General features: G+C 39.8%; 1 protein-coding gene across 1 annotated transcript in view; it reads right to left on the bottom strand.

Moving 5' to 3' along the window:
* Positions 1 to 13,902, bottom strand: part of cep112 (centrosomal protein 112) — a 192,486-nt gene that overhangs the window by 163,205 nt on the left and 15,379 nt on the right. Inside the window, exon 7 of the mRNA XM_088338786.1 lies at positions 12,874 to 12,942. Coding sequence (XP_088194912.1) covers positions 12,874 to 12,942 — 69 coding nt within the window. The remainder of the gene's footprint in view (positions 1 to 12,873; positions 12,943 to 13,902) is intronic.

Below are 13,902 nucleotides of genomic sequence, written 5' to 3'. Positions count from 1 at the left end.
TACTTGGACACAAGAGCTTTATTTCTTAGTAAACTACAGACCAATTGTGGTTATTTTACCTAGGAAAGGGTTTGTTTTTGTGAACCAAGCATCTTATTTTCAGGTAACAATCTTCCTTTGCAAAATAACATCTTCTATCTGTCAACGGTCAAATGTAATTACCGCATTTTCAAGACTATAAGGCGCACCCGGGTACAAGGCGCACACCCCAAAAATATATATTTTTTGTCATATATTTTCCACACATAAGGCACACCGGACTATAAGACGCTACACTGCGAACATCAACAAAACAGTCAGATAGTACAGTCAAACTTATTAACACCTTAACATTCCGACGGCTCGCAAAGAAGTATTTACATGTCTCAGACACGTACGATGTCTGTACGATGTTACCAATCACTAAAATGTGTCATTCCACATATCATTAGGGGAGGTTAAGCTATTGGGATTAAAGAAATGCCAACCATTTCTTAGTTTCTATTTTCTTTTTTGCTGGCAACTGTGTGGACAGCAAAACTAAGAATTTCATTGTGCAGGGAAATGTGGTTCTTTACTGTGCATATCGCTTGCTCCTAAGCTTTACTTGTTGATAATATTATTCGCGATTATAAACTTAACTGTATCGGTCTCTGTGAAACTTGGTTACGCCCGGATAAGTTTTTACCGCTAAATGAAGCTTCTCCTCAAGACTATGAAATGAAATGATCTGCATTTATACAGCGCTTTTCAAGTCAAGACTTCCCAAAGCGCTTTACATTGTACTTCACATTTCCCAATAGCCGCCGTGCAGCCATGAAAGGGGTATTAGGGGTTCAGTGTCTTACCCAAGGACACTTCAACATGTAACACGGAGGAGCCGGGATTCGAACTGCGATCTCTTGATCCCAAGACGAGCGCTCTTCCTCCTGATCCACTGCCTAAGTGAGCAGCCATGTAGCACGCCCTTTGAAGAAGGGTGGCGGTGTCGCGCTCATTTCAGAAAAAACGCTCAAATTTACTCCTCATACCTCTAATAATTACAAGGCGTTCGAGGCTCTTGTCATGCGGTCCTCTCTTTTGTGAATTTATGTAGTAACTATTTATCGCGCATCAGGGCCATACACAGCTTTCTTGGACGAATTCGCTGAACTTTTGTCTGAACTACTAACCTATGCAGACAAAATTATAATTAGGGGGGACTTTAACATTCATATGAACTCCCCACTCAATTTACTCACTGTTGCGTTTCGGTCTCTAATTGATACATTTGGTTTTAACCAACTCGTTGCTTTGCCAACTCATAAAGATGGAAACACGCTAGATTTGGTTATGACTCGAGGAGTTTCAACCTCAAACATGACGGTGTTACCGTGTACTACAGTTATCTCGGATCATCATTTAGTTACATTCGAGGTGCTAGCTAAATCTAGTACTAAAACAGCTGAAGGGTTTAGTGGACGCAATATAAGCGCTGGCACATTTTCTGAGCTCTCCGATCTTCTTCCAGGAGCAGTTGCGTCCTTTCGTTTATACAAAAGCTATATCGACTCACTCATGAATGAGTTTAATGCTACCCTGGCTAGTGTCCTGGATTCAGTAGCGCCCATACGGCTTAAATCACGACCTAAAAGACGCACGCCTTGGTTTAATGATGAAACTAGATCCCTTAAACTAAAATGCAGGAAATCTGAAAGAAAATGGCGCGCTACCAAGCTTGAGGTTTTCCATCAAACCTGGTGTGACAGTCTGTTGAAGTATAAAGCGGCCCTTGCCTCTGCAAAATCAGCCTACCTTTCGAAGGTGATTGCGTCACAAAAGAAGAATCCCAAAGTCCTTTTCGACACTGCAGCATCGCTTACAAGACAACAGACTATCCCAGATAGTTCCACCCATTCAGCCCATGACATAATGGTCTTCTTTACTAAGAAGATTCAATGCATACAGGAAGAAATTGCTAAAGGCAGTATTAATACAACACATATTAAAGCGCTGAAATCTAAAGATGCACGACATGGTGGCTGTCCAGGGAATTTGTCCCGTTTTAGTGAACTGTCACCCGATAATAACAGATGGTGAATACGGCCAAACCGACGACTTGCCAGTTCGACCCGCTTCCAGGTTCACTTATTAAAGGTCTTTTTGGCGTCCTTGCACCTTCAGTTCTAAATATTATAAACATATCACTCTCCTCAGGTGTAGTTCCGGCAGCTTTTAAGTCCGCCGTTATAAACCCACACCGAAACGACCCAACCTTGATCCAGAAAGCTTATCTAATTATAGACCTGTGTCAAACCTACCGTTTCTTTCTAAAGTAGTGGCACAGCAGCTGAATGATTTCATATCCGAGAACAATCTTTTTGAATCAATGCAATCAGCATTTAAGGCTAACCACTCTACTGAGACAGCTATGATTAAGGTAACCAATGATCTCCTACGGGCAATGGACTCTGGCACTTCATCACTTTTGCTGCTGCTGGACCTTAGTGCTGCTTTTGACACAGTGGACCATAATATCTTACTAGAACGGTTGGAAAAATGGATTGGTCTCTCAGGAAACGTCCTCTTATGGTTCAGATCCTACCTCTCAGATAGGACGCACTGTGTTAAATATGGCGAAATGACATCTGAGCCCTTTAGTGTTACCTGTGGTGTTCCGCAGGGTTCAGTGCTTGGCCCCCTTCTTTTCAGCATTTACATGCTTCCATTAGGTGATATTATTCGCAAGTATAATATCCATGACGCAGATGACACTCAACTATATCTCCCGATGGAAGAATCTGCCACACTAAACTGTGCAAATTTGGAGGCCTGCCTCACTGAGATAAAAGAGTGGATGTCACTCAATTTCTTGCGTCTTAACTCTGAAAAGACCGAAATGTTAGTTATTGGTCCATCTAAATGCTGCGACTTATTCTCTAGAACTGCTGTGAACATTGACAAATGTCGCATCACATGGAGTGACTCACTTAAAATTTTAGGTGTCACATTTGACCCTGATCTGTCCTTTCAAACACATGTGAAGAAAATTACGAGAACCGCTTTCTTCCATCTTCGTAACATAGCTAAAATTCGTCCTATACTGTCTCAGTCGGATGCGGAGATTTTAATTCACGCGTTTGTTACCTCCCGTCTCGATTACTGTAATGCACTACTCTCCGCTCTTTCGATGACCAGACTCAAGAGTCTTCAGCTGGTACAAAATGCCGCAGCGAGGCTTTTAACTAGGACAAAAAAGTCCGATCACATCACCCCAATTTTGGCTAACCTGCATTGGCTCCCTGTTAGCCTAAGATGTGATTTCAAGGTTCTCTTATTATTATACAAAATCATACATGGTCTTTCCCCCTCATATCTTTCAGATCTGATTTCCCCCTATGTTCCGGCCCGAAGCCTTCGTTCTGAGAGCGCCGGTCTTCTGGTGATCCCAAGAGCCAAGAAGTGTTCCGCTGGTTCGAGAGCGTTCTCCATCCGGGCACCGGTGTTGTGGAATGCTCTTCCCCCTGAGATCCGATCTGCAACCTCGGAAATGTTTAAATCTAAGCTTAAAACTCACTTCTACTCTATAGCATATGAATAACCTAAACTTCTCATGTGTAATAACCTGTGAAGCCCTTTGAGACTCTTTGTGATTAAGGGCTATACAAATAAAACCGACTTGACATATGACAATAAAACCTTTGTATTGAATTGAAAAATAGACTTCTCACAGAAACACCAAGATCGGTCTGAAAAGAGATACTGGGAAAATATAAAGCCGGGAAAGCTCACTAAAATCGTCTTGTAGCCATCACGTTTAATAATAACACGCAACCATTGGTCCTCTTACATCCAACCTCGTAAAGTATTTCAACACTTCAAAACACGTGATAATGCTGACAAATAAAAGAAAATCTGCCGAGAAGTATCTGCATCGATACACGTTGCTTGTTGCTATCTGTCTAGCCCCATAATTTCTGTTTACAAATACAGAGTACAGTAGTAAAAAAAAATCCTCCAGGCCTTAGAGCAACCAAACGTGTGGTTCACATCTTTTTCAGCCAATTGCAGGCTTTGTTTTGCCCCACTTTAGCCTATGCAAGCCTGTAAATGCTAAATAGGACCCACTTCCTTTACCTCCGAATAACTTTAGCCAATAGTGACCGAATCAAATAATGATTAACACATTGTTTAGGAAAAGAAACGCCGGTGCATAAATATATCCCAGCATACACCACGGACTACTTCGCCTACGGGGGAAAATTTAGTCGGCGGAGGCTTGCCTTAGTGGCGAGACATTGCGACTCAATATTGATCCATATATACGGCGCACTGTATTATAAGGAGCATGGTCAGCTTTTGAAAAAATAAACGCTTTTGGGTGCGCCTAATAGTAGGGAAAACACGGTATATTAATACCGATAGTTATATTGTGAAAGGGCATAAAGTCAATGAATATACCGCCATTAAATAGAATTGGTGCCCACTATTGTTTGTACACTTCACATTATAATAATTCGAAATATCTACATTTTATATTATGAATGTAATGATTGGACTTTTCTGCCATGTCTCGCTTCAATGGCCACTGTGCAGCCTCTTCTGGTGTATGCAGCTTGGCCACTTGGAGGCAGTATACATTATCATTAAGTGTTCCACAGCTAACTAACAGCTGCCAAGATATTGGTTCATTTTTAAACATATAAACAATAATAATAATGGATATGAGTATTGTTATATCTGTCTACATGTGTTGTCTATGATTTATGTTGTGTTTTGAAGGGTCATGACATCACGACAGTGGCATGTTTTTTTTTTTAGTGGCCGCGTGAAGCATGAAAACGTATAACAAATACAAGTCACTTATATCCAGGGATCAGAATGGAGATTTTCATTTTCAGCTGAAATAGCCAGGGTCCAGGAATAAAGCAGGGCGGAGGTTCTGGAGGTTTCGCAGTTCGCAAAACTGCCTCATTGAAGCAGTTGGGGAATTGTGAAAATGAAAGCCTAATATCTTGACATGTTAATCTACTTTACTGTGTTAGCTGCTGACAATCCCTGTGCACAGGTACTCGGAGGCAGGTTTGTCAGCGTCCAGATGCTCACAGACATAATAAAGATGACGGTTAAATCAGTAAATAAGCGTCCACAATTTAACAAAATTTTCAAGTAAAGCCCAAGCCTGTTTAAATCTGAGAACCTTGCGAGACATTTGGAAAAACATAAGCTTTACGGAAAGATTTCTACACTGTCACTCATTGTTCAAAAGGAAAAGTACAGTCAGCATTTTTGTCTGTGGAGCTTGAGGCCCAGTCACATTGATGAGAAGTTTAGCGTGAGATTAGAAATGTTTATGAAGCAACCGTTAGATTATTGGCTTCTACATTTAACACCTGAGTAAATTTACAGCTATACCGGGAGGATTAGGGGAAAGTGATGCCACTTCGATCCCCCCCACACGCAACACTCAACGCGGCAGTGTTAGTCTGTTCTACTTTGGAACTACACAAAGGGCCATATGTTAAAAGTGAGATGGAAGGCCCATTGCATTTGCTTCCATAGCAAAATACATTGAGCGGTCACAGCTGGAACTTGTCAAACTCCAGAATTTTTGAAATTCTACAAAGGCGTTCTTGCTTTGCTACGATTGACTGGTGACTTGTACAAGATTAGTCCACCATGTATCTTAGCCTGGCCATAACAATAATTGACCACACTCAAGACATACTTTTGACTAAATGTTGACAAAAACTATTATTATTTTTATTGAGCTACAGATAACATATTGGAATGGGTACAGCCAATGCCAAAGTCGAATAATTTTTGGTAAAACATTAAAAATAAAAATAAGAACATCTCTTATTGAATCTATATCTCAAGTGCCAGTGCATCTACAGTATATACTTTTGTTGGTTACTTGAAACATGATATTTCTTGCAAGATGATATATTTGACAGAAGTAGTTTTACTGAAGACCACTAAAGTCTAAGCTACACTTATGCTTTCTGTTGAATATTTTTTTATGAGGAAGCCTTTTACCGGGAACTTATCTCAGAATTTCAGCTGTGGTGTACAAAAAGATACAATTTGGAGAAATTCAAAGACAAAAAGGACCAAAATATAAAAGTAAGAATCCAGATGAATTTAACTCGGCCATAGAAATACCAATACAGTGGAACCACGGTTTTCGAACGCCTCTCAGTTCGAACAAATCGGAGTCTGACCTAAAATTTCGAGTTCGAACGCCGGTATTGCGTGTGTGCTTACGCTAGGGTGCGATGCTGAGCGGCGTACGGGTGTAGATCGCTCTTTTCGTGACCAACTGTTATCGCGTGCGGACGTGCTTCGTTTTGCTTTCGCTTTTACTATAGGTTTACGAAGTGTTTTAGTCTTTAATTATGCCTCCGAAGAAAGTCAGTGCAAGCAGCAAATTTGCTACAGGTGAAAAAAGAAAAGCAGTGCGTACAACTATTGCATTTAAGAAAGAAATAATAGCAAAATATGAAGGAGGTGTACGAGTGTCTGATCCTCTCCCCACCGTCAACCTGCGCCTTCTGCTGACCACCACAAAGGTAAGAAATCCTATGCATAATTATTTTCTTTATCCTTTTATTTTTACACTTTCATATTAGCGTAATCTTTCGTACGGAAGATTACGATAGCGCGAACGTATGATTATCCTGGATTAGCTTCATGTTTACGTTAAATATTCAAGGTAAACATTCAGGGTGTTGGAACGGAGCCCCCTTTCCAATGAACCGCTCACCACTTGTTGTGGAGACCAGGGTGCTAAATGACTTGTAAACGACCTGATTTTTTTATTTTTACACGTTCATGTTAGCTTAATCATTCGTACTGAAGATTACGATAACGCTAACGTATGATCAGCCTGGGTTAGCTTTATGTTTACGTTAAACATTCAAGGTAAACATTCAGAGTGTTGGAACGGATTAAAACGATTTACATTATTTTAATGGGAAAAATGATTTCGGTGATCGAACAAATCGGTTTTCGAACAGCGTTCTGGAACGGATTATGGTCGAGAACCGAGGTTCCACTGTATTGATTTTATTGTATCAAAAAAAACAGCTCTCATATGCTCATTTTGCCTCAAACTGCGTCAATGTTTTTATCAGCAACTCTTACCACAAAAGAAACCAACAACATCATGTCCAATTTGAACATGACAATACTCGCAATTCTGAACAGGTTTAACTAACTTCCAGTCATTTCTGGAAAAAAAGGAATTCAAGTGGTTTGTCCTTTCCAACATAATGTTTGTGTTGCATACCGCCTTGCTCAGTAAAAGCTGCAAGTCCACGCCATCAGGCGAAGCGCTTGTCCAAAATGACTGGACTTGAAAATTTGAAGTAATAAAAAGGCAACTTTGAATTAAAACGATAGGCACGATGGGACATCTTACGGGCGACAAAGGGATAGTCTTTTCCCGGACCTACATTGGGTTTTTAATCTGAAGAAGGAAAAAACTGAATACTGTTAGCCCTCTTGTTGTGACCTTTCTCTCTAGACAAAAACTTACCTCAACAAGGCTAAGCCCCATAGCTCCCTCACTTTGGCATAAACAATGCGGGAGGCACATCAAACACTTGCAGCAGAAATTTCTTCCATCATCTCTTGTCTGTTTAGAAAAGCAGGCCCTGTGTATGTGTGAGACACCATTTCCGCTTTCATCGTGTCTTTTGTCAACACTACGGGACTGCTAATCTGTGAACCATCTCCGCTCTGTTTACTTGCCGGCAGACGCTAATGTGTATACGTCCTTGCCAATAAGTGACATTCTTTGATTCTAGCAAAAAGCTCAAAAACAGGCAAAAGCAAACCGCTAAACCACATGAAAGTGAATAAAGGTCACAGCTGAAGTGATTCTTCACCATTAAATCACCGTACTCTACCCAGAGAAGGAAAATAACATTGTGTGGTGCTATTTTTCCAAGCCCATTTGATATTTGTTTATGACCCACTTACGTCCCTGTGAACTATGACAAGAAAGCCTTCTCCGTGTCTGTAGGGGCTGTCGACGAGCGTCAAGATCACGGCCTTCCTGTTTCAAACCGGCTTTGGAGATGACTGACAGCAGTGACGGCAAATAAACTGTTACCTTGCATATCAGCTAGAAGTGAGTATGAAATAACAAGGAGAAAGGGAGGAGGGACAACCACAACTAAAACAACATCTGATGTTGTGAATTGTCACACGGAGACAATCCACAATGGATGTCAGATAAGAGGACGGAAATAGACAGATTTGAGATTCTTATACCTTCGGAGGGGTACGATATAATAACACAGATATAACTTCAATTATCTAAATGTTTTAGTGTGTGACATTGTATAATTGTGATGACAAAATGATGTTGAGCTAGCCTGTAATCATATTCTAAGAAAGCAGATATTTACAGTATATTCAGGACAGCAAAGAATCAGTCGTGCTTCCGTTTGCATCCTAAATCAATGATCCAGTCAACGACAAACTTTAAGATAGAAGGGGTAAAATCAAGAACAGACCAAGACATGTAGTAGAAAGCTGCGATGCAGTCCGGCCCAAGCAGCCACGAGCTGTGCCGACACACCTTCCTGTGCACCCACACATGTTCTAGTGCACACGCACAAAGTCTAGCCTTCCAGTTGGAAAGGCATCACTGAAATCTGATGTGGACAGAAACTCTGCCGCAAACACACAAAAAAGGACGAGTTTCCACATCACAAGGCTTGGCTCGCCGGCCAAACAAACAGACCGTGATTGATGGCTTCCTAGTTTAGCACAGAATAACCTTTCAGAATTCCCGATTGACCACGGACAAAAGAGGGCCAAGTGGCAGTGACTACCGCTGAAGACATTTAATTCCTCCTTGGTCAGCAATGTTTTTTTTTCCACCGCAGGTTCAAGGAATTGCACAACAAGCAACAGTCCAATAAAAACAGAGTTTTGGTTTTAAATTGATTGGTGCAATTATTTACCTTTTTTATCCAGTTATAAAGATTGATGAGGAAATTGAGTTTTAAATTCAACAAAATAATTCAGCTATTTGATTTAACATACGGCGGCATGGCCGTTGCAGCCCTACGGTGCGGAGGTACAGGGTTCGATTCCAGCTAATGAGGGCTCCCCGTGCAGAGTTTACCTGTTCTATCTGTGCCTGCGTAGGTTTCCTCCAGTTCCCTCCCATTTTCCAAAACACAATGCATGACAGGTGAATTGGCCGGTCTGATTTGTCCCTAGGTGTAAATGAGCGAGTGAGTTGGATGTTACTGTGTGCCCTGCAACTGGCTGGCAACCAGTTATGGGTGACATCCTGAAAGAGGGATTACTATTAAGTGGGCCCTTCTTAAGGTTTCTTATTTCCCTCATGCTAAGGTTCATGAGTTTTTCTTTGTCCGCATGCAGGTTTCATAATAGTAGATATTGTAATTTTGGAGTGTGTCCTTAGAGACATTGTGTGAATAAGAGCTGTATGAATAAATGTGACTTGACTGGACTTGATCATTTTTCAAAAAACATAACTAAATGCATTATTTTTTTCACATAAAGTTACCATTTTCAAAAAGTTTAATGGTCTATTGAAAAGTAAAGATCCACTTGTGGGTGAACTATATTACAGATTTCTTGAAAACTTTCCAAATTGTAACCTTGTTTCAACAAAAATATAAAGTATTCTCTCAGGTAAAAAAACAGAGATAACCGTATTCAATACTTATAGTTTAAAAGCCAAATTTTTGAGAAACTCTATCGTTAAAAGGTATGTAAATGATTTATCGATTATTAAAACAGCTCATTATTTGAAAATGTGTTAGTTCTGTATAATTTTTAAGATAGCAAGAGCTGGCTGGCCACAGCTGCCATTTAGCTCAACTAATACAGTAAAAGGTTAACACATACGTTTTTTTTTTCTAACAAAACTGAATGGTTTTCGGATCAATGTATGGAGAGCGAGGTGTGCAAATCCAAACGAAGGGGAGCAGGTTGAGTCTTTCGCTACAGTACATCATGTTTCTGTTATTCTTGCCCACAAGCTTTTTGCAGGGCACAGCTTCATTCTCGACTGTTGCTTTGTTTTTACGGTTAGTTCATCCACATCATTTATTTACTGTAGATGTTGAAAATCTAACTAGGCTGAAAGAAAACAACTTCATAAAATCACAGGTGTGGCCTTAAAAGCAGACAGATGTTCAAAAATTAACATTGCGGTGTCACTATAGATCAAAACTCCAAATGTGTTTAAATGTGTAGTACATTAGCAAAAGTGATTTTGTTTTTTTTTTGTGACAGTGAGCTTAATTTAGTCAGTAGATTTCAACCTTGAACAGTTTCTGCACACAAGTAAAGTTGACTTGACTAATTAATTCAGCCCTTACTTTCTGCTGTTATTTTTTTTACTTAGTATTTTTTTAATACAGTCTAAATGCCTTCAAACCAGATTGTGGAAAAACTGTCTAAAAGTGTTTTTCTTTGATAGACCAAAATAAAATATGCGGGGCAGTCTCCAATATTTCCAGAAAACATAGTTTATCAAATAAAGAAACCAATTTCAGCGGCATAAAAAATTCTAGACATAAAATGTAAAGCGCGTCAGAGAGCATGTGCAGGCTCGTCTCTGTTGCAATTTCCCACAGAGTGGCCGCTTTGAAGGGGGGCGACTACAATAACTTCTATAAACTTGAACAGGTTCGCTCGTATGTTTATGTGCCGAGACACATCTGTTAATTTGTAAGAGGCATTCGAAAGGGAAGCGTAGCAAAGCAATAACTGTTATCAGCATCGCAACACATGAGGAGAGAGTAGCTCCAGTGTGTGCACAGGCTTAAAATTTCTAATGGATAATCAAGATTAGTACAGAAAAAAAGGACATATCCGGTTAGGGGGGGTGCGCAATAGAGAGGAAAAACAGAATAGATGGGTGTAGAGGAAAAAAAAAAAAAAGTTTATCCAGTGAGCGAAGGTCATACAGGTGTAGAAGAGTATGAGGCAATCAGAATGTGTATATTGAGCTCAGGTGGCCTACGTTCCTAACCGTGCAGATAAATATGGAAAAATGATTCAAATGTTTGCTTTAAGCCGCCACTTTCCCATAGCAGACACCACCGTGAACAGCAGAAAGTGTGGTCAACACCCCCCAATACTGTGTTAAATGATTTATTGTCAAGGGGACGGGACAGAGACAAGCTGACTTTTTCCTGTAAGACCTTTCTTTCCTTCTGTCTTGTCAATAGTTTATCAAAGCTTGAATGCATTATAACATTGTATATGATGATCAGTGGAAAAAAACAAAATGTCAATCAATCAATACAGCTTAAATTAATAATCGCAGGACCTTAATCACATTTAATACCTGCAGTCCTGCACACTATATTTAGGAAGAGTAAAATATGTGCACAACCTTAAACTGACAGACATGTTCTAAATCTGTCGAACTGCAAAGATATCTCTGGATGACAGCTTTTTCCTTGTTCATCAATTTTGAAGGGACACCAATAGAGTTTCGTTCTCATTCGCCTAATGCACATTTGCATTCAGATGTGGAATGTCTTATTTCTCTTGAATTACTCCTCTGCTATACATCTGTATTCAGTATTTACCGTACTTCTGCACTATAATGCATTACGGATCATAGAGTGCATCTGTGTACAGGTACACAATAGTGAATTGCATGGATATGTGCAACTAAATAAGATTGCCAAACATTGTATGCAATAGGAATATAACCTGAGTAGTGGCGGTGAGAGCGCTGAGAATTTACTCCTAGACCAACAGTGGTGCAGATGGCATATGAAATGGCGTGAGACCTCATTATTATACTATTTTACTCACCGTGCCACAATACTGATTTGCATGGTGCATTCTGATAAGTTAAACAGTCTTGCTCCCTCATATCTTTAAGATATAATTTCCCTGTATGTTCTGGTCCAGAGCCTTTGCTCTGAAAATGCTTGTCTACTAGTGATCCCAAGAGCCAAGAAGAGATCTGCAGGTTAGAGAGTGTTTTCCATTCGGGTCCCGGTGCTGTGGAATGCTCTGTCCACTGAGATACGACGTGCAACCTCAGTGGAACTGTTTAAATATAGGCTTCAAACACACTTCTATTCTATAGCTTATAAATGACCGCATTTACGATATCTGTGTAATATTTGTTATTGCAACATCTGTTGCAGCCTGGTCATCCTTGAAGGGAGATAACCTCATGTGGGATCCCTTCTCAAGGTTTCGTCATTCACCTCATGTTGAGGTTCTGAGTTTTTCCTTGCCCTCATGTAGGTTATAGATCAGAGTATTGTGTAGTATGCAGTTTACAGTAATCTGTGGTCTGTGCAGCCATTTGAGACTCCTTGTGATTAAAGGCTACACGAATGAACCTGACGTGTCTTGACTGTTAACTTCTTAGGATCCGTCTCAATAACCTTTTGGTTTAATATGTATGCGTAACTAAAATGGCTTGTATAATATTCTGTTGAAGGACCTTCTGTTTTCTCCATTCTCTAACTTTTGTTGATGAAGAAGTGGACTGTTTAGCCTATCAGAATGAGCTAAGCAAATCAGTGTTCCTGCCACTGTGAGTAAAAGTTGTGTGATAATAAGATAAGGTCTAACGCTTTGTCATCTGTCATTTGTACCACTCCTACTCAAGTTCAAATCCCGTTGCATACGTATGCATTTCCAATCACTTTTGCCAGAGTTTGCGGTATAAATACGGCATATCAGGGTTATAAGTTGCACAAAACAAATTTCTGGTCATATTGGGGGTTTTAGCAGTGCCTTATAGTCCGGAAAAAAATATTTTTGTTTGCCGCAGTACAACAATACCGCCAACTCAGTTACTAAATTGTGAAGTTGCCATTGCTGTACATAAGTCGAGCATGGCTGACAAATACCAGAACACTCTGAGTACACCTCTGGACTCACCCCCAGGTTCAAACTGTTGAGTCGAGCGTCCAGGTCGCAGTCATCCGGAGAGACATGCCCCACAACTTCCTAATGATTGGAAAGTTCAGAGGAAAGGGATCGGGAATTAAATACAGATCAAATAAAATACATTTACTGAAGCACTTGAACTGGACCGTGGCACTATATGAATGCACCTCCTTTGAATATTTGAGAGATTTAGTGCAAATAAACTTATTTTCGCCACGTGACAGGCAACTTCGGGAAATAAAAGTTAGGTTTTGTTATTAAAACATTGTTTAACAATTCAAGTCTACCTGTATTGTTTTGATATCACAAGTACAACAACCTCTTGGGTTATACATATGATTGAATAATGTTTCATATCGGGCAATGCTTATACTTTTATGCGCATTGATTTTTGTTTCTTATTATTTGAGTACAATGAGTACAAATATCCATTTATTTTCCTCATATTTTTGTATTAATTTTGAAACGAGGCTTACTTAGTATAGATAATTTTTGTCTCACCAGTTCTTAAGTGTTCCTGTGGGGTTAACACAGAACTTTGTGTCCGTTTTCTGAACAAGATGCCATTCTGTTATTAACACCTTGAACTCTTTCTGTGTACGGTCTTTTTTTTGTAAATATCCCATTATACACTCTGGACACCTGCAACTGAAGTCTGATGCGGCTTATTTATGTACTGTACAAAATTGTTCATTTACAGAAGTAATGGGTGCGTCTTATAATAAGGTGCACCTAAGAGTCTAGATTTCATGCTAATTGTGGACTGTTTATTTGCTTTATTATTGTATTGTTCTAAGCAAAGGGATGCTGCTGGAAATGTGAATTTCCCTGCGGGGATGAATAAAGTATCTATCTATCTAATAGTATGCTCTATTTCAAACTGTTACAAATGTCAAGTGAATAAACAACTACTACTAATTAGCTTGATTGTTTTTTCATTTGGGGTGGCCACAATTGTGGGCATTTGGACACCCGCCTTATAAACATTGCTTTTTTAATTTGCAATCGATTTTAGTGTTT

Source organism: Urocampus carinirostris, chromosome 1 (genome assembly GCF_059441175.1).
Source record: "Urocampus carinirostris isolate Australia breed hairy pipefish chromosome 1, RoL_Ucar_1.0, whole genome shotgun sequence".
Classification (NCBI taxonomy): Eukaryota; Metazoa; Chordata; class Actinopteri; order Syngnathiformes; family Syngnathidae; genus Urocampus; species Urocampus carinirostris.
The sequence above is the reverse complement of the archived record's forward strand: the minus strand, read 5'-3'. Positions and strand labels throughout refer to the sequence as shown.